This window comes from Alosa alosa, chromosome 23 (assembly GCF_017589495.1).
Source record: "Alosa alosa isolate M-15738 ecotype Scorff River chromosome 23, AALO_Geno_1.1, whole genome shotgun sequence".
NCBI lineage: Eukaryota > Metazoa > Chordata > Actinopteri > Clupeiformes > Clupeidae > Alosa > Alosa alosa.
In genome coordinates, this window is record NC_063211.1 from 25,045,192 (window position 1) to 25,067,693 (window position 22,502).

The window sequence follows — 22,502 nt, forward strand, 5'->3', positions numbered from 1 at the left end:
CATGATGACCTGCACTTTACACAGGGAGGGGGCGCTAAAGAGTGAGAGAAAATATTTGCCAAGCACTTCGAGAGAAAAAGCTTTTGGAGAAGGAATATGCATTAAAACAAACTGGGTTTACATGACAGTGTCATGAATGTGTCATAAACATTATAAACAAGTCATAAACATTTATGACATAATGCTTCTGACGCTTCTGTCATTAGTGTCATTCGGCTTTTGTCATGACAAGTTAGGGTTGGGATTTTTAAGGTTATGACAGTGTCATGTCATTCTTAGGTACCTTCAAGTAAAGTGTTACCACAAATTGTGGTTTTTACTGAATGCAAAGAAAGAGATACAGTGCAGAAATATCCAAAAAAGCTTGACAGTTTGTCATGTATATGTTCCAGAAGAGTCTCAGACTGGAGAGTCAGGACTAGACGTGCATGTTAGTGCCCAAATGTGTCTGGCAGTTTAATGGCTCTGGAAGTGCCATATTAATAGATGTTTGCTTTTCATTGTCCCACTCTCTTCCTCCCTCTCTCTCTCCCTCTCTTTCTTGCCTTCATTCATTCCATCTGCTTAGTGTTCTCTCTGTCACGTTTGATTCAAAGTACTTACATCACAGTCATCAAAAGTATGGAAAACTACACCCTCGAAGAGCTGTTGTAATTGTTGTCATTTTTACTAAAGTTTTTTTTTCTTTTATAGACTGAAATGGTGGAAGAGTGTACAACAATCTATATTAGAATAAATGGCTATAAATAGATTGTTGTGCCCATTTCACAAGCATTACACCCTCACCCATAACCCATATCCACCCTCTCCCAATCCCCTGACCACTCTTATAGTTCATACATATAAGCTGTATCCATTTCTTACTGGACCACAACCCTCCTGGTCACTTACCACACCCATAAGAGGGTTTCTGCTAGCACTGAAGTGGCCCACAAACACATGGACACACACACACACGCTTGCAGAGAGAGGGAGAGAGAGAGAGAGAGAGAGAGAGAGAGAGAGAGAATGTGGGCATCTATACCACCATGTGCACACACACACACACACACACACACACACACCATCATCATCAACTGTGGTGCACCCATTGAGTGTTCCATACCCAGTTCTAGCTGTGGCCCCTAGGGCTCAGAAAGTCCATGTCGTCTCTCTCTCTCTCTCTCTCTCTCTCTCTCTCTCTGTCTCTGTGTCTCTATGTTAGATATCAATTTCATCCTGTTTAAAATAATGTGATTCACAACTTTTACTGCCTCTCTTTCTCTGCTTCTCTGTCATGCATGTCTATATGCTTCTGTGTTTCTGTATGTACTGGGGTTTGTGTAGTGGAAGTTGTTTGTATATATATATATACAGTATATATATATATATACAGTATATTTGTTTATGTTTGTGTGTGACCAGTGTGTGTATGCATGTGTGTGTTGCCCCAGTGTGTATAAGCTTATCTGATATGTATGTTACGTAAACAAGTTACTTGTGTGTGTGTGTGTGTGTGTGTGTGTGTGTGTGTGTGTGTGTGTGTGTGCGTATGTGTGTGTTAGCGAGCATGGTTCTTCTCAGGGGGGCCTGTGTGGACCTCCTCATTGTTTCTGAACACAATCCCACTTCCCTCCTCTGATGGGGAGATACTCTCCACACTAAAATAGAGAGGCGTGCGGGCGGGCATACCGGCAGCCGTGGCATTGTGAGGGGAGAGAAAGGAAAGCAGAGAGGGAGGAGAGGAGGAGGAGAAGGGGGAAGGAGGGAGGACAGGGGGGAAGAAAGGAGCTATGGGAGGAGAAGTAGTGTATGTATGAGTGTGTGTGTGTGTGTGTGTGTAGGGAGAGAAAGAGTGTGTGCATGTGTGTGTGTGTGTGTATATGTGTTTGAGTGAATGTGTGTTTATGTGTGTGTTTGGGAGAGTGTGTGTGTTGTGTGTGTGTGCTTCTTACAGTGCCCCACTGGTGGGGCTGTTCCTCTGTTGGCCGTGTGACTGCTGCCTAGGGACATCTGCTGCTTCTTGTCAGCCAGGAACCCATGCCTAAGGAGGACACACACACTCATACACTCTTACTCTCTCATTCCTCTAACACACACACACTCTCCAACGCTCTGTAGCTCCAGAGCCTTTCCGTCAGTCTGTCTTTGTTTTCAGCCGTCCAGCCACCAAGGACCAACCACCATCTACCATCAGCAGATGAGCTGCAGACTTCCTTTTCAACAAGGAGCCCTCAACACTCTGCCACTGGTCTGAGAGTGATCCAGTGGGAGACAGAGAGAGCATCACAAAGTGAACCAACAAGTACAGAACACTCTACTGCTTCTTGGAGAAGGAGAGAGTGAAAGCTCCGCCAGCCTTGGTAACCCAGCTGCCACTGTCACTGCCACCCAGCCCAGCGGAGAGGCTTGTCGCTGTCCACGCCTGAGACCAGAGACCTGCGTGAACTTGAACTCAAGTGGCAGAGTGCATCCTACTGCCCAAGGCAAAGATGATTGACCTTCCTGAACTCTTCACCTGAGCTTCTAACTCTTCTCGCATCTTTACTTTTCAGTCACACATTATTAGTTTCCAGTCATCTGAAGTAACTTTCCTCAGAAGAGACCAAGATTCTGTCATCGATCTGACAGCAGTGATCACGACCGCCTGACCAGTAACCTTGATTGCTCATCGGAGAGTCACCCTCTCTTACTGACAACAAGCCTCAAGTTCCATACGCACAAGAGTAGAGGGACTATCTTATTAAACAGAAACAAATTCTTCTGTCCTGTTCAGTTGATACCCACCCAACCTGCCCTGTAAGCAGTGAGAGACTCCTTTGATATCCTCAGAGAAGCAAAGCACAGGTATGACGACATATTCATCAACCCCATTTTTGTAGGCCTTACTTATTTTTTATCTGTTTATATGCATTTCATATTTTATGAAATTATGAATTTCATATGAATAGATATGAAATCTATATATTTTTTGTATTTTTAAATTAACTTTTCTTCGGTAATGTGGCTCACTTTTTTAGTCGGCATACACTTAAATGTAATTAAGTTAAGTAATAACGCTGATCCATTTCTTGAAAAGTTACGTATCTGTAAGACAATTATGACCTTTACAGTTTATCATTTGCCTCAGGGCCATGCTATAGAATCGCATTTCCAGATGTGTAGCTGTGAGCTTGTCATGGTTCCAGTTCTGCTGCCTGGTGGTCATGTAAGCTATATGACAGCATCATATCAGCACATGGCACCATTGTGTTTTATACACACTCTAAAAAATAAAGCTGCTTAAATGGTTCTTTTCATCAGTGAATGGTTTCATAAAGAACCATGACTTTGTGTTGAACCTTTATATTAAGTGAAGGGTTCTTACATTTGAAATGGTTCTTCAGAAAGACTGAAGGTATCAGCTGTAGTAGTTGTTGTTGGAACCACCTTCTAAACTTTGTCTTTCTTTTATTGTGAAGCACTTTGGATGGAAATGTGATTTATAAATTATACTTACTTACTTACAATTTTCATACCTGTTTGCCATTTGTTAAATGGTTCTTCAAAAAACATTCGCCTTGAGGGTTCTTCAAAGCACTACAAAAAGGTTCCTCTATGGCATTGCAATGCTAAAAACTATTATTCACCACCAAGATGAACTTCGGTGTAAATGTGAACCAGGATAGAAACCTTGGTGAGAGATGGTGTTTGTGTAGGTCATGCTCAAGTTGTTAGCTGTAATCAGTAACAGTAACACTTAGCCTTTACTGCGACGCCAGCGTTGTCCCTCAGCCAAGCTTTCCATTCAGCATTACCACTCTGTCAAACACCCAGAGGTGTCAAGAGACGGGGAGAGCAACGAGGACAGAGACTGTGCCCATAAATGAGAGAGAGATTTGACTGAGGAGGCGTAGAGGTGAGGGCCCTCACTTACTTCTCTCACTCTCTCTCGCGCTCGCACTGTGAGTTGGTTAGGCTATCAGTGTCGGTGGCACGGCTGTCTATATCACACCGCATACACCTAACAAGACATTAAGATTAAGTCTTCACACACAAAACTCAAAATAAACTCTGAAAGCGATACGTTGACAATGGGGATTAGCGTGTTCCAGTGAAGGCTTCCTTCTCATGGGCGAAGCACACTTAGCTGCTACTTACTCATACTAGGTATTTGTTTAATACCCCAGTAGGGAATCGGAAGGGAAATGTCTATTCAGTTCCCAGCTTTGAACATAAGGTGTATAAATAGTAGGTCTTTCCATGTTGTGATTTTATCTTACACAAGTGGCCCTGGCATTGGGTCAATATTTGGCTATCACACATTGTAACATTTTATTACAATAAAAGGAAGGCAAGAAAGAATAGCCATTAGGTCACTAAGCATTAATGAAGTTCTGACACAAACATACAAGGACGTTCAAAGACACACACAGACACACACATGTTCACGCACACACATGCACACACACATGCACACACACATGTTCATACACACACACACACACACATACACACACACACACACACACATATTCACACACACACGCACACACACATTCTCTCTCTTTCCTTCTTTCTTTCTGTCTTTCTTTCTCTCTCTCTCTCTCTCTTTCTTTGAGAGATGTACACACACAGGCACATACATACGCACATGCACACGCACACGCACACACACACGCACACGCACACACACACACGCACACAAACAGACAGTGCCATTGCCTGTAAATGGGATTGAACGCGGAGCAGCAGACATGTGACAAAGACGTGTAAATATTTACAGGGCCATGGGGAGATGGTGCGCTCCACAGCAGGCTGGGTCCATCTCCCACACTGGAGCTTTGGGGACATGGCCACTGCAGTACTCCCACCCCTATGGCACAGTCCACTATAGAGACGCTCATCGCTCACTCTCGCCTGTCTACTGGCTGCAGGGATTTCATATATAGAGGTCATAGGGTTCAAACAGTTGAAAGCAGAGCTTAGTTCTGACTTTTACAAGTGGACTGTGAGTGTATGTGTGTCTGAGTGCGTACATACACCCTGTGTTTGTGTGTGTGTGTGTGTGTGTGTGTGTGTGTGTGTGTGTGTGTGTGTGTATGTGTCACACACCCTCACTCTCTCAGCTGCATGGGAGCAGGTCAGAGGGTCAATGTGACCTAGAGTTTGGGTCAGTGGGCTCTGATGTGGTGCCTCCCGGGTTGAAAAACAGTCTGCCAACTACCCTGTACCAGAAAGTCTCTCTCTCTCTCTCTCTCTCTCTCTCTCTATCTCTCTCTGTCTCTCTCTTTTGTGAGTGTAAAAGTGTAATGCTTCTGTGTGTTAGTGGGACAGGGTGTGTGTTCTTGTTTGTGCATGTGTGTGTGCTGTCTGTGTGTTGGCCTGTGAAAATTAGTGTAGCTCAATCCCAAAGCAAAACTACTTTCATGGCTATCAGTGGCCATGGAAGAATGGCAGGAAAAAAGGCAGTTCTACATTCTCGCGTGGGAATACTCTCCCACATATACCTAGAGACATACACACACACACACACACACACACACACACACACACACACACACACACACACAAACATGTTGCTTTTGTCCTCCACCATCTACGATATCACCCCACTAGTCCAGAACCACCATTGTTCTGCTTCCCCAAGAAAACAACCAGGGATGGGCGTCTCTTTCTTTCTTTCCCTCCCCTCTCTTTCTCTTTCTTTCTTTCCCTCCCCCTCTCTTTCTCTTTCTCTTTCTTTCTTTCCCTCCCCCTCTCTTTCTCTTTCTTTCTTTCTTTCCCTCACTCACCAGCTCACTCTTGCCCCAAATCTTTCTCTCTCCCTCGCTCCACTCTCTTCTCCTCCCTAAAGTGCTTCTATCAGGCACAGGGCAGGTATATTGTGTTAGTCACTTCCCCCTAAACAAATGCGTCATAATGTGTGAAGGCAGAGTGTATGTGTCTCTGTGTATGCGTGTGTGTGTGTGTGTGTGTGTTTGTGTGTGTGTGTGTGTGTGTGTGTGTGTGTGTGTGTGTGTGTGTGTGTGTGTGTGTGTATCTTTGTGTGTGTGATGTGTGTTAGGTGCTTGCTCTCACGGTGGATTTTAACAGATATATTTACATTAAAGACATTGCTATAATATGCTGGGTTGATCGGTTGGCTCCTATGCGAGTTGATTGTTATTTCAGAGTTGAAAAGGGTTGCCCTGTTGCCCACAGCACACTGTGAGAATAAACGGAACGAGGCATTAAGATAAAGAACGTACAAACAAAACTCTTGAAACTAAATAAACTGGAAATGAGGAGATTAGAATGTGTATGTAGATGTTACAGCTACTGCACTCTTCAGTTTTAGTGTTTAGTGTGTTTATGCAGCCACTTGGAACATAATATTTGAATAAATATATGTTGCTCTGTGTACATAACTGAAAGGGTATCTCCCTCTTTCTCTCTCTCTCTCTCCCTCCACTTCATTCTCTCACTCTCTCTTTGTCCTTGATATCCTCTCTATTGTGCGGTGCTGACTTCTCGTCTCCCTGGTCCTGTCTGTGCATCTTGGCCTGTGAGCCCTTAAGTGGTTTGTCATGAGGAAGTGATATTGTTTGGGATTGTTTCCTCCAGGAGCAGGGGTCAGTGCGGCAGTACTCGGCCCTCACAGGAGGCCTCCACCCTGGGCTCAGAGCCCACCGGGGCGCCCCGGCCATTTTATTCTTTAAGTTGTCTCCATGCACCTCTTTGGCTCTCTGCATCTCTCTCTCTCTCTCTCTCTCTCTCTCTCTCTCTCTTCTTATACACACACATTCTCACTTTCACACACACACACACACACACACACACACACACACACACACACACACACACACACACACACACACACACATTCATACATACATAAACACACACTTACACCCATTTACACACACGCATACCACATAACAACAACACATTATATCGATTATTATGACTGTTGCGCAGTGAAGCGGCGGTCATATAGGTTTAGTCAGATTTTTTTTTTTTCTTTTTCGCATGGCCAAATTTCCATCAAGGATTCCCGGGACACTGAAAGACCGGGGTACACGAAACTTGGTGGGCATGTAACCCCACATGGATAGCATGGAACCATCAATTTTCGTTTTGATCTGTAGCCCCCCGCTGGACTGGACCCCCTGAAAGGAGGGTAGGGCAGACACAGTTTTCTGTGAATATCTCGAGAACCGTAGAGTTTAGGAGGACCACCTTTTTTTTGTATGTTGATCTCAAGGGGCCGTGTCAACCCATTCCATAACCACTCATTTCATGTATAGCGCCACCTAGTTAAACACAAAAATGTAAAAATAAGGTGTTGTAATCGCAGGTATCTGTGACCTAACATAGTCAAAACTGCACAAAATTGGAAGTGTAGGATCATTATGACACCCTCTGAATGCATGCCAAGTTTCGTGGAATTCCGTTCATGGGGGGCCACACAATAAATTAATTTATGTTACTATACACCAACTGGCCTGTAGGTGGCCGGAGACAGTTTTCTGTGAATATCTCGAGAACAGTAGGACCTAGGAGGACCACCTTTTTTTTGTATGTTGGTCTTAAGGGGCCATGTCAACCCATCACATTACCACTTATTTCATGTATAGTGCCACCTAGTTAAAAATTAAAAATCACAAAATTAGGTGTTTTTATCACAATATCTCTGGCTGACATAGTCAAAACTGCACAAAATTGAAAGTGTAGGATCATTATGACACCCTCCGAATGCATGCCAAGTTTCATGAACTTTTGTTCATGGGGGGCCATACAATACAATAATTTATGTGTACATTTAGTGACCATACACCAACAGAGTTTTCTGTGAATATCTTGAGAACCATAGGGCCTAGGATGACCAATTTTTTGTGTATGTTTGCCTCCAGGGGTCATGTTAACCCATTCCATATGCACACATGTGCATAAACAGATACACACGCACACACATACATTCACAGTAATCATACGTATGACACATACTCACACAGTAGACATATGTACGCATGCATGCACATGCACATGCACATGCACACACACACACACACACACACACACACACACACACACACACATAAACATGTACACGCACACATGCACACAATTCAAGAATTTTTCAGAATTATGAACAGGCAAAATGGGGTGGGGTTGTATAAAATGTATTTTACATGTGAAATCTATGAACTAATCATGTTTTGGTACTTGTTGTCTAGCAGATACCAGTGAGAATTGAGTGTGCATAATGCAATTCAGTGAAACAGTTAGAATCATATATGCCTTTCAGCGTGACTTATTTTTGTGGAAAAATGTGCTGGACTGGGCGGCGGTCATATTTTGTACCGCTCTGCGGTACATCTAGTTCATGTAGTGTTTCATCAATACACACACATACCTGTACACACACACACACACTCACACACACACACACACACACACACACACACACACACACACACACACACACACACACACACACTCTTCTTTGTTGTTGCAAGTGGAACTGATTAGATCAGATATCCAGGAGAGAAATATGCTTACAGTAAATAACTGGTTGCACAAGTGGGGTTGGCACTGGACAGGACCAGGGATGAGGTTTGGTATCCTAGGTCATTTTTTAGATGAGGTCATTTTGTGTTTTGATATAGTCCTGTGTGATAGAATATGTCCTGTGTCTGTTTGACTTTTGCATTGTCTCAATTCCTGTCCACTTATCATATCTGCTTTTGGCTTTATCATAAGCACACACACACACATAAGCACACACACACACATAAGCACACAAACACACACATAAGCACACACACACACACACACACACACACACACACACACACACACACACACACACCATCTTTCCCACACATCTTTCGCACACTGCACTGACTAACACACAATTCACATACCATTTTTTAGCATCTTAAGTGGGAAGACCCCATTTGTTGGATCCAAACTCCAAGTGATAAAGAGAGCAATCTCATGAGCCGCTCACCCCTGCACCACACCCCTTCCCCTTCGCCTGTCCCAGGGTTAGAAAAACAGCTGTCTGTGCACTACCAGAATCCTGTTTCTCTGGTGCAGAAGGACAGAGAAAAGATTAAAGAACAATAAAGAGCGTGCTCTGTCATATTATTAATTTTTCAAATTGACTAGATCACAATGAACACACAGTGAGACAACTTGCTGCGCCTGTAAGACTGTGGCCAAAAGTCACTCCCAGGTTGTTAGTTCAGAAGTTCCCAGAACAGTTGGAAATAAACATATGCATGTGTTGCTGTATGAGTATGCGTGCTACTGGAGTTCAAACACCTCTTTGTTCTGCTGTATCGCCCGAAACGTTTACAAGCTCATCACATGAGAAACCATGTCTCTTTTTATCCTCAATCCTGTCACTGTAACACTAGTTTTAGCCGTGTGGTGTCTATTGATGAACGTATCACCCAGTTTCACCCACACGGGAAAAAGTGACACATTTGATCCCACTCTATGGCACCCAAGAAACCTACCAGAGGGAGGGGTCAAATTTCACTCTCTCTGTTGTCTTTGATCTGCTCACCTGTTTCCTGAGGTGAATGGTATAGTGAGCTTTACTTCACGCAGGGGAGCAGAATTCTCTCAAATGACAGAACAGAATATAATGAGTCACTTACACAACCTAACCATTGATATTAGTTAATAGTTAAGTCTAAAAAAGTAGATTCCATAATTAAGTGATGGGGGAGGTCCAACAGTCTCTGCAATTAAAAACAAAAAATGATAAATGATAAATGAGTCTAAGAGACTGATGGTGTGGAATGTTGCTATCCTCGGGTGGAGCTAAATCCATACCCTGGTCCAGTCCCAGAACCAGAAGCCACAGAGATAAATGCAGGAATGTGTTTTTTTGTCTCTGTGTAAATTTAGACGAGACTTCCTCAAGACTACTGCTCATTTCCCAGCGTCACCGCTGGCAATGCTGTGGGAAAGGTTTATGCCCCAGAGTAAACTACTTAGGGTTAGGCTAACACACACACACACATTCAGACAGAGACCCATAAATACACACACACACACACACATGCACATGCACACACACACACACACACACACACACACACACACACACACACACACACACACACACACACAAACATGCACACACACACACACACACACACACACACACACACACACACACAAACACAGACACCCATAGACATTGGGGTCAATGTCAATACTTGGAGTTATTAATATATGCTTCTTACATGCCAGCCATCCATTCCCACGCATGCCACAGTGTTGGAACTGCTCTCTGAGCCAGAAGGCGTGGTTTCCTCTAAAACGTACTTGTCCATTATATTATCATCAGATAGGGAAAGGGGCTTCGGCTCCAGTGAATTTATTCGGTTCAATTGTCTTGGGAACAAAACTTGTAAGACAATTAAGAGTCTTTCAAAACTTTCCATTAGTACCTGTAAGCACACCCATTCCGGTATACCAATATCAGTCATTGAGCCAGAGGGGGTGGTCAGTACCATGTAAGGGGAATAAGTCTGATTTTCATATTTGATATACAAAGAGTTTGAAAATAAATAATAGCATTGCATTTTTTTTGTAGCTTTTTGTTTATATCATCCTGTTTATGTTTATTGTTTATGGAGTCTGGAAGGTGTCATTGGAATACTGGAAGTCAGGTTCAAAATTCTTCTTTTTCATTTTCATTTTGGTGACATGAAATGTTATAACTGAAATCCTTGAATTTCTGCTTTTTTAAGAATGTCTTCATATATTTGCTGAAAACCAATGTTACTTTACTTTGCATTTTTCTATACTTTAAATTATATATGAATAATCCCCATAAAAACATCCAGCATATAGGAATAAAATGTTGGTTTATGTCAGTACAACTGAAGTGGAGATTCCTCGTTCAGAGTTGTGAAAATGGTGAAATTATGGCATATATAACCTTTTTATTACAGTAATCTGCAATGCCTTTCTTCCTTCCCCTACAGGCGCCCCCTAGTGGTTGACCTGAAGCATGGCAGACTGGAGCCTTCTTGGTAACTTCCTAGAGGAGGTGCATGAACACTCCACATCGGTGGGCAAGGTGTGGCTGACGGTGCTGTTCATCTTCCGCATCCTGGTGCTGGGCACGGCGGCCGAGTCCAGCTGGCTGGACGAGCAGGAGGACTTCATGTGCGACACGAACCAACCCGGTTGCGAGAACGTCTGCTACGACAGCGCGTTCCCCATCGCACACATCCGCTACTGGGTGCTGCAGATCGTGTTCGTGTCCACGCCGTCGCTGGTGTACATGGGCCACGCCATGCACACGGTCCGCATGGAGGAGAAGAAGAGGAGGAAGGAGCAGGAGGACCAGGGAGGAGGGGAGGATGAAGGGAAGGAGGGAGGAGGAGGAGAAATCGAGAAGAAGTACCCACAGGAGGAAGAGAGGGATTGTGGGAAGGGCCAGGAGGGAGCAGCCAAGATCCGCCTGAGGGGGGCGCTGCTGCGCACCTACATCCTGAGCATCCTGGTGCGGCTGCTGATGGAGGTGAGTTTCGTCCTGGTGCAGTACCTCATCTACGGCATCTTCCTGAACGCGCGCTACCTGTGCGAGACCAAGCCCTGCCCGCACAAGGTGGACTGCTACGTCTCTCGGCCCACCGAGAAGAACATCTTCATCGTGTTCATGCTGGCCGTGGCGGGGGTGTCGCTGCTGCTCAGCCTGCTGGAGCTCTACTACCTGGCCTGGAAGCAGTGCCGGCGCTGGGTTCGCAAGTACCGGGACGAGCAGCAGCTGCAGGGGCAGGACGAACGCCGACCTTTGACCCCGTCCACTATCACCGCCACCTCGCCAGAACCGCCCCACCATGGCCTGCCTCTGCCGCCGTGCTCGCCGCCCCCCGACTTCAGCCAATGCCTGCCCCCGCCCTCGCCCGTACACGCCCACTCCCACAGCCACTCCCACACCCACCCCAGCTGCCCCTCCTACAGCGACCGACTGGCCAATCAGCAGAACTCCGTCAACATGGCTGCCGAGCGCCACCGCGGCCTGGACGCCACGGCCCAGGACTTCCTGGGGAGGCCGTCCTTTCTGACACCGACCACTACGGCGGCACCTCCTCCCCCGCAAGAGGACGGAGTGGCCTGTCCCCAGGTGCTGGCCAACGGCTTCGTCAAGGACAAGCGCCGCCTCAGTAAGACCAGCAGTGCCAGTGTCCGCATGCGGCCGGACGATATCGCCGTCTAAGGCTTTTAACAAGCCGGCACGAGAAACATACTGAAAAAGAAAAAATAGGACTGCACATTTTTTTTTTTTTTTTTGTACTTTTTAATCGCCTCATGAACAGTGTGTGCAATGGCCATTTCGCTTTCAACAGCCACACTGAAGAGTCAACTCCCCCTCCACTGAGCAGGTGCATCTATTTGGCACTCCACCAGACTGGACAATATGGTTTGCATAAGCATGAAGCAACAGCGCTGTATTGCCAAGAGCTCACATACTGTAGGAGCCAAAGTAGAGGAACCTACCACTTCCCTTCCTGGGGTACAGCTTTAGCACTGTGAAGAAACAATCAAATACATCGTTTGCACTACACATAGTATCTGTTCATTCTATAGCTGATTACACATGCCGTCCACACAGCTCTGATTAGAGTCTCAAGCACAACAGGTGTCCTGATGATGTTTTGCTGATGAGCGCTCGATGGACTGACAGGACAACTGCATCTTCTCACTGGCCTCGCTGAGCACAAGGCATGGAGATGAAGATAGATGCATGTAGACGACAGCTGTGACTGTTATTACTTTTTATTTTTGACTCATAGATACCAACCCACACAAAACACCCACCCACCCACCCACACACACACACACACACACACACACACACACACACACACACACACACACACACACACATGCAAACAAATACACACACACACACACACACACACACACAGGCATGTGTGCACACATACTGTACACACACACACACACAGACATGCTGTGGCTTGAGAGACAGTATTGAGGCCTCTTACAGAAATGTCTCACATGTGCCTTAGGGTCACTTGTACTGGACAGGACTGGTTAACTGAGGGTAATGGGATTTTATAATGGAATGATATTACAAGATAAGATGAGATGAGATAAGATCATCCTTTTGCATTTTTACATTGATATTTGCATTGTTACAGCTGCAAAACGAGACAGCAAGGTATAGAAAGAAAAAAAAGATGTACTATAAGAATAGCATACTACAAAATGTGACCACCAACAAAACAACACTTTGGTTTCCCCTCTGCACACAGGTATTGCACATAAAATAAGATAATATCAGTGTATAATATCAGATTATATCAGTGTTTAGCTGAAATGAACACTTGAAAACACTCTCTCTCTCTTTCTCTCTCTTTCTCACACACACTCTATCTCACACACACACACACTCACACTGACACACATATTCAAATGCACACTTACACATTATTATCACTCAGACCCATATGCAGTGTATAGACACACACACACACACACACACACACACACACACACACACACACACACACACACACACACACCAGTGTAACCAGTGCAGTCTTTCGCATCTCCCTAGCTCCTGCTCTCTAGCAGCTGTAAGATGACCCTGAGGTGCTGGAAGGTGCTGAATGCGTGACGTGGTAATCTTCCCCATGTGGACAAGCGGACACCTGACCCATCACCTCCACCAGAACTCTGTCAACAAAGAACCGCGCAGCACAGGCCGTCCACAGGTGTCCTTGAGGGTAAAGGACTGACCAGACCTGTGAACACACACCTGTGACTCAAGGACAGTGTTGCTTACAGTGATACATGATGCCAGCATGGCTGTATGCATTCAAAAGACACAACAGTCAATAGCAATGCCTTTCATTGCCCGAGGAAAATTACATACACAAATCACAAATTATTTTTATGTTTTTCAGCAAATCATTTTTGGCCCATGTCAGAAAAGCCAATGAGTATCAAAGTGTATCTACAAAGACATTTGAAGTTTGAATTGTAACTGGAATGTGGCACATCTACGGGAAATATGAAAGCAGTTGGCTTTCCACTACTTTGACAAATCTGAGTCTCCACATAGTTTTGTCACAGCCTTGCTACTCCTGTTCACACCTTCCACCACATGGGGGCGCTCATCTCCTCTCCCACCACCTCCCAAAGAGCATGCAGATGGGGCTCGCTCCTACAGAAACTCCTGACATACCAGAGGTCGTCCTCGTGCAGCTGTGGAGTCTGGTGACAGAGCGGTTGTTGCCTACCGTGTCTAATATTAGGCACCCCTGGTCTCCAGCTAAGAGGTCTGCAGACCCACGGGGATAAATTTAGCAACCTGCTGCATCAATGATCGGAGAGACCTTGAGAAATGTTTGACCTGAGGGGAGTGTCTGGGGTTATGGACGGGAGGGAGGGTGTAACAGACGCTCCTCATGAACGTGAGACTTTCTCCAGACAGCTGGGCATGGAGCTCCTCAGCAGCTGCAGAATGGAGGCACAAGGCAGGCAGAAGCACAAGGCGGGCGGAGGCCTGCACATGTTAGTGACTGGGTGCCCTCAGAACAGGGCTGTTTATATGGGACTGTTTGGGACTGTTTCGGATGCAGGGTGCAGCCAACAAATCAGCACTTTCTGATTGAATGTACTCTTTAATTCCCATGTCATTACTACACCTACATGGGTTTTTTTTGTCACTGATCCTTCACTGTTTATGACGCTGCAATGTATCATGGTATCACTCTCTGTTTGTGAATCACTGAACCTTATATTCAGTTGAACCTTACATGCATCCATCCATTCATTCATACAATCATTCATAATCCAAGTAAGTATATTTGACAGGTTAACAGCTGCATATAACTTATGTTTTGTGCAATTACATTTCTAAAACCAGGGTAGATTTTTTGGCACAATAAACATCTAATAAAGAACTTCACGCATCATATCAGTACGATAATTTCAGCCATTCTGGAATATGGTGTCCTGTCAAAGATTCACCAGCAGGGGGAGGTGTGGCTCTTTAAGCACCAAAGAAATGACTCAACATGGCAGTTTATACCAAACAATAGATTTTATTTGTCTTCCAACACCACTGCCGACCCTAGGAAGTGGTTCTGTACCAAATTTTAGTGAAGTTACACACAATGACTTTAAACCACAGGGACAGAAACATGTAGACGACCTATCAGCTTTTTCAGTATGCCCCCTTTTATTATTACCATCATATTGGATTTCTACAGAACTTCTCCCTTCTCACCAACTGATACATTAATAATCTGTCGCCAGACACAGCAATATCTAGCTTCCTCCAAAACAGAAAAAAAAAAACTGCCAGTGGGAATTGCTTGTTTGTTTTGTCCACAATGGTGTCTATGGTAACGTGGCACTGGGGGTCAACGGTGAGTGGTTGTCTGAGGCCGAGTTCCCATGATGACGTCAACCACTACCACCAACAGTCTCCCCAAACCGACCCCCCCTACTCCCACAAAAGCTTGACCCAGTCAATCACCCCAAGAGGGTAGAGCATCATTATTTAGCCAGCAGACTTCATCTCCACCCTGACGCCCCTTGACATGTGTCCAAAAGAAGTGTTTCCCTACCATACAAAACAGAGGAGAAGACACCTTCGCGTTCTTTACAGTTAATTCATGTTTGTGCTTTGTTTCTCGATAATACTAGCATCTGTATGAGGTTTTAGTTTGGTTTATCATACAACGGAGTAACAAAGGAAACAACATTTAAAAGAGTCTTTTTCAACAATGCACAGTATTCAGTAAGAGGCCGGGCAGGACTGCCTTACCCAGATTTATACACACACGAGACACACACCAGAAAGTAAAAGGACCTAGAGAAGTCACTGGTAAAATCCCTTTTACAACACGAATACAGCACACACACACACACTCACACCCATACACACATACACACACAAACATACCGTCTCGCACGCACACACACACACACACACACACACACACACACACACACACACACACACACACACACACACACACACAGAGCTTTATTCTCTTCTGGAGAGAGGTTATGGGGTGTGATGTAAACATACAGCCAAACACGCTGCAACTCCTCAGAAGAGGTTCCTTGCCTTCAGTCCATCTTTGTCTTGTCTTGTAAGCATGTAAATTCTCCTTGTGATATCCAACAGTCTGTCTTTGTTTTAGGTCTTCATATTTACTCACTCTCATAGTTATTTCTGCACATTTTTGTTCTAGAGTACAGCTAAGGGTTTCAACTCTGCGGTTCACAACCTCTCTGGTCTACAGGGTTCTCTATGAGAAGGGTTCCACAAACTCTTCCCCAAGTCTCTCAGTCTGGTTGTGATCCCGAAAGTCAAAGTTCATACCACTAGTACCACTGTGTGTACAGCTAAGTTCCCAGTCCACACAAACACACACACACACACACACACACACACACACACACACACACACACACACACACACACACACACACACACACATGTAGGAAAACTCGAGAGTGAAATCTCCCTCTAAGCTCTCTGATCAGTCATCCCAGGTTTAGTGTTTACTGTTTTTCAGAGCTCAGAACATCATATTCCCAGGATTCCCGGGGCCGGGGTTAAAGTTCATGCCCATGTCCCCCCCAACACCACCGCGCGGCCTCATCTGGGGCATCATCATAGTCTGCTGGGGACCCCCCATCCCTTGCAGTGACATCATCATGTTGGGGGACCCCCCCGGACCCGGGTGTGTATAGATGGGGCCGCGGTCTTTCTGCATCATGCCGGGGCCTCCCATCATGCCTTGCTGCTGGCCGGGCGATAGCATCCTGTGCTGCGGCCCCCCCATGCCCCCCTGGGGACCGCCCATACCTCCAGGGCCGCCCATCCCCCCGGGACCGCCCATACCCCCGGGGCCCATGAAGCCCTGGGGCCGCATGCCCCCGTGGCCCATTGGCATGTCCTGGGGTCCCATGGGCCCGGGGCCCCCCATCATCCGGGGGCTTCCTTCCCCCATCATGGCCTGCATCTGGGGAGGGAAGCCCGGCGGGCCGCCGTGGTGTGGGGGAGGCTTGCCGTCGCCACCGCCGCGGGGGAAGTAGGAGAGCGTCTGGCTGGGCTTGTCGGACGGGATGATGCGCGACAGGTCGAACTCGGGGATCCCTGAGGCCCCAGGGCGCATCACCTCCTGGAGGTCAGGGTCGAACATCCCACCGAACTCTGGGCCCCCTCCGGGCCCTCTGCCTGGCTCAGGGCCCCCTCCCATACGACCCATGGGGCCCCCCTCCCCAGGGAATCCCATCCCAGGGGGGAAGCCCTGAGGCCCGGGGCCATTATGGGCGTAGGGGCCCTGCTGCGGGGGCGACTGTCCTGGAGGGTAGCCTTGTCCACGGTGCGGTGGCATGCCCATCCGCCCCTGCCCCATCATGCTCGGGTCCTGGGACACGGGGGGCATCATCATGCCCTGTGGGCCCATCATTCCTCCTGGGCCCATGTTGCCTGGGTGAGGGGGCATGCCGGGCCCCATGGAGCCAGGCGAGGGCATCTGGTTGGGCATGGGGCCAGCCATGCTGTGAGGCAGCTGCTGGGCACCCATGGCGTTCATGCCCATGGGGCTGAGTGCGGGCATGGGGCCAGACGAGCTGGGCGTCATCATGCGCGGGTGGCCCATACCTGCAGGAGTGAGAGAGCAGACAGACACAAGCACACATTAGGACATACTGTAGGCCTGTTGCACTCACAGGGTGGCGTGACAGTGCTTTAGAAAAGGTTGTTTTTGTTCTAGCTCAAAGTGGTACATGACCATGCAAAGATTTCCTGTGGTAAAATGTACTGATTCTAATCAAGCAAATTTCACTTCCTGAAAATCTCTCCCACCAAATTTCAATAGCCAGTTACATCAAGTCCAGTACTTATGCTTGTACTTACAGTTACATGGTCTTGAAGTATACCTTTAATGTGCACCTTTAATAGGATACATGTAATAATATATGTATAATAATATATGTACATAATACATGTATTCATGTGTTTATGATCACTACATATTTCTGTGAACGTATGAGTGCCAGACTGAAACTGTGAGTGTGTGTGTGTGTGTGTGTGTGTGTGTGTGTGTGTGTGTGTGTGTGTGTGTGTGTGTGTGTGTGTGTGTGTCTGTGTGTGTGTGTGTGTGTGTGTGTGTGTGTGTGTGTGTTCTCTTACCAGGGATGCCGTTATTGTTGGGGAGATTGGGTGACCGTGCAGGGGGCGAATCGTCATCTGAACTGGCGACAGTCTTGATGGCATCGTGGTAAAGGGGCGTGGAGCTAGGCATGGCGAACTTTGACATTCGTGACATCATGATGGACAGGGGATTCTGGGATAGCGTGGGCTCAGGTGGCATGTTGTAGGGACCGCTGGACGGCAGACTGCTGTTACCCGGGGCACCGCTTAACGAGCCCGGCTGATTGGTCGAGCTGCTGGAGGGAGTAACAGAGGAGGGAGCACTAACGCCTGTGGACAGAGAACAGGAGCACACATGAGTACGCACACAAACACACATGTGGAACACATGCAAGTTGGAAGTTCAACCCAACTCCATTTGATGCATATATATATATATATATATATATATATATATATATATATAAACATTGACAATAACAAATATACTTATATACAGTACTTATACTTCCATATATACTTAGATCCATTTCATCTAAACTTCGACAATAACAATTGAAATACTCTCAAGGGGCCCCAGAGCACTAAGGCAACGTGGGTGATGGTGAAATCATCCCTTTTAAAATGGAGACACCTTGAGCAGAACCACAGCTCACATCTGCTTGGGACCAGCCAGGGGTGTGTTTCTAGAAAGGGTTGTTTGCTTCGCAATCTTTGTAGTCGTTCTTGGATTTAGTGTTTTTAGAAAGGGTCATTCTAACGATCAATCGCAAACATGGGTGGAAAGTTTGGAGGTTGGAATGACAGGTGGAGAGTAGTTGTTGCAGCATCGTTCATGGATATTTTGTTGTTGTCAATGTATTAATTACATTAGTTTGACTAGATATATTCGAACGATGGAGATTGCAGTGATGGTTAGACACAACTGCATCCACAACATCTACTCATTCAGGCCTACACGCGTTACAAGGTCGGTGTTTGAGCAAAAGTTGCGTCATTATCTAACTAGATGTACCGCATAAGCGGTACAAAATATGACCGCCGCTCAGTCCTGTACATCCGTTCCTTGAAAATAAATCACACTTCAATTTGTCTCCATATTTTACTCCATCCCCCACTCTTGAAACTTTTGTGTATGCTTGTTTGGCATGCCTGAGTGTGTGTGTGCGGCTGCACAGAAAGTACCCTACTGGTGCTGAAAAGGTGAATAGATTGTAGAATAGCCAAAGAAGATGTAGAATTGTTATAAAACCTTTAAAATCTCTAAACAATCACAAGTAGGGCAGTTCATCACAGTTCATCCATTGCAACTGGATTGATGAAAGGTCACTTACACCTGTAGGCTACATTGTATTTGGGAAAAGCAAAAGGTATCAGCATAATGTTATTTATTTATTTATTTATTTATTTTTGATGTATTTATAAACAAAAACATCTCTGTCAGTTCCATGCCGTTTTCAACAGCTATCAAAACAAAGGTCATTTTTGGATGGATGGATTTTTTGTGAATGTTTCTTCTTCTACATAAGATTTGTGTCATCTTTAGTTCATGTAATACTTTATTGTCAATGCACAAATTAAGTAACAGTAGTCTGAAACGTTATTGTTAATGCACAAATTAAGTAACAGTAGCCTAGTCTGAAGCGAAGTGCTGTTTTACATCTAACCAGTGGTGCAAATAACTGACATGTCCAAATGGGCCTTGATGAAATGCGTGGCTAGACTGTTCATACACATTTTAACAGGGCCAAAGTTGAAAAAGCTTTTGTCCGTTATTGTTAGTGCAAATATAGGCTGATTCATGTTCCCTTGCATTGTTTAACTGAGGTCCATGGCTAGTCTGGCTTTCATCAGACCAAGCTCAATCTTTTAAGAAATCAAAAAAATAAATGGCGGGCAGATCAGGCTGGGTTCACCCAGCCTAGTCCATAGGCACCCGATATTGTTTAATTTTCGATTGAGATATACGCTCTGGCTATTCTAAATGCAAAAATGCATCAGGGAGTTATGACAAAGCGGTAACTAACAAACTAGATCCTAATAGAAAGTTGTTAGCTTCCCTAAGCTACAGGTAGGATTATAAGGTAGGCCTATTGACAACATAAATTGTCAATAGGCTATGCTGGCGACACAAATAAAATCTCCTTTGGAAACCAATGGCTTCGCCTTACAGTATCAAAGCGGACTTAAACTGTCATATCGTGGCGAAAAGTTGTAATAACATTCCGCAGCTCCATGAGTCAAGGAAAGCCATGAATGAAGTAGCCACTTCTAAATGGGACCTACTACACAGTAGCTTAAGGTGTTTTGCTAAAGCAGCCATAATGAAATGAAGGTGTCATTGTTTGGATACTTCACACACACCGCGTGCTTTTTAATTTCACAGACTACAACTACCAAGCTGTAATCAAAGCACATCGATTCCCCTCTCACACCCTGCGCACTTAAAACAAAATAAACAAGCGTCTCAGTCTCGCATGTATAGGCAAAACTGTATCAGACCCGATTTGTAGCGTTGGTAAATCTTCCATTGCACAGAATGATTTTGTAGCGTGCAATAAATGACAGTCGAAAGATACAAACAGTGCTGCTATACATTTTGCTTGGTATAACCGCATTTATAGTTTTCTACAAATGCAATAAATCAAATGCCTCCATCACTCAATAGCTACTTGGTAACATTACCTAGGTCCTTATTGATATTACAAGATTAGCATTACCTGCAGTAAAACCAAGCATGTCCGATAAACATCCTCAGATTTATTTCGGCTTCAAGAAGAAATGGGAATTACACTTCATGTGAACATCGTCCTATCCTTATTAGATGTTAAGCTGCGGTGAAATTACAGTCCTTGTATGAAGCGTCCATTGTTTTTTCAACCCCTTTTAACTTCCAACAAAATTACGTCTCACTGCAGCGATCATGCCATCTAGTGGACAAAGCGACTACTTCGCCAATACTGAAAATGCAGCCATGATGATGATGATGAATATTTATTTTGGCTTTCTTTTAATCCTACTGATTTTCATTTTTTACCGGGGGCAAATCACAAATGAGTGATTATGAGCCAGGTTTATGTGGGCCCTTGAGACCAACATACCATAAAAGATTCACAGAGAACTGTGTCTGCCCTACCCTCCTTTCGGGGGTCCAGTCCAGCGGGGGCTGCAGATGAAAGCGAAAAATGGCGGTTCCATGCTATCCATGTGGGGGTACATGCTCACCAAGTTTTGTGTACCCGGTCTTTCAGTGTCGGGAATCCTTGTTGGTGTGCGTCACTAAATGTACACATAAATTATTTTATTGTAAGGCCCCCATGAACGAAAGTACACAAAACTTGGCATGCATTCAGAGGGTGTCATAATGATCCTACACTTTTAATTTTGTGCAGTTTGACCTTGTCAGCCAGAGATATTGAGATGAAAACACCTAATTTTTTGCTTTTTAATTTTTTAACTAGGTGGCGCTATACATGAAATAAGTGGTAATGGGATGGGTTGACATGCCCCTTAAGACCAACATACAAAAAGGTGGACCTCCTAGGCCCTACGGTTCTCGAGATATTCACAGAAAACTGTCTCCGGCCACCTACAGGCCAGTTGGTGTATAGTAACATAAATTAATTTATTGTGTGCCCCCCCATGAACGGAATTCCACAAAACTTGGCGTGCATACAGAGGGGTGTCATAATGATCCTACACTTCCAATTTTCGTGCAGTTTTGACTATGTTAGGTCACAGATACCTTCAATTACACCACCTCATTTTTTACTTTTGTGTTTAACTAGGTGGCGCTATACATGAAATGAGTGGTTATGGAATGCGTTGACATGGCCCCTTGAGATCAACATACAAAAAAAAATGGTCCTCCTAAACCCTTACGGTTCTCGAGATATTCACAGAAAACCGTGTCTGCCCTACCTTCCTTTCGGGGGTGCAGTCCAGCGATGGGGGCTACAGATCAAAACGAAAAACGATGGTTCCATGCTATCCATATGGGGTTACATGCCCACCAAGTTTTGTCTACCCGGTCTTTCAGTGTCGGGGAATCATTGACGGAAATTTGGACATGCGAAAAAAAAAAAAAAAAATCTGACTAAACCTATATGACCGCCGCTTCGCTGCGCGGCGGTCATAATTAACTGAAGTTGCCATGTAATAAATCCCATATCATTCCCATAATAACCTGGCCTGGGTGAACCCGGACGAACCTGCAGGTCTGCCTGGAAAGGATCCAATTGATGCCAAATTTGCTAACAGGTCCGTCTGGGTTCACCCAGGCTATTAATAACCTATTTAGCTCACTATTAACCTGACATTCCATCCGTCTTGCAACACCGTCTTGCACACAACCTCTCATGGTCAGCCTCAGGGTCTC

General features: G+C 45.3%; 2 protein-coding genes across 3 annotated transcripts in view; one reads left to right on the plus strand and one right to left on the minus strand.

The window, feature by feature from the left end:
* Positions 1 to 1,855: 1,855 nt before the first annotated feature.
* Positions 1,856 to 12,801, plus strand: gja5b (gap junction protein, alpha 5b). The gene is made up of 2 exons (XM_048235583.1): positions 1,856 to 2,826; positions 10,953 to 12,801. The coding sequence occupies exon 2, from the start codon at positions 10,979 to 10,981 to the stop codon at positions 12,191 to 12,193; it is 1,215 nt and encodes a 404-aa protein (XP_048091540.1). The 5' UTR covers positions 1,856 to 2,826; positions 10,953 to 10,978; the 3' UTR covers positions 12,194 to 12,801.
* A 2,385-nt stretch (positions 12,802 to 15,186) lies between these two features.
* Positions 15,187 to 22,502, minus strand: part of LOC125288303 (B-cell CLL/lymphoma 9 protein-like) — a 54,871-nt gene continuing 47,555 nt past the window's right edge. For both annotated transcript variants that reach the window (XM_048234541.1, XM_048234543.1), the window contains exons 10-11: positions 18,164 to 18,454; positions 15,187 to 17,632 (exon numbers count right to left, since the gene is read on the minus strand). In XM_048234541.1, the coding sequence (XP_048090498.1) occupies positions 16,542 to 17,632; positions 18,164 to 18,454 (1,382 nt within the window). In that variant the 3' untranslated portion in view covers positions 15,187 to 16,541. The remainder of the gene's footprint in view (positions 17,633 to 18,163; positions 18,455 to 22,502) is intronic.

What these genes read in the sequence shown, in the direction of transcription:
- gja5b (XM_048235583.1), top strand. Translation starts at nt 10,979, where the DNA reads ATGGCAGACTGGAGCCTTCTTGGTAACTTCCTAGAGGAGGTGCATGAA.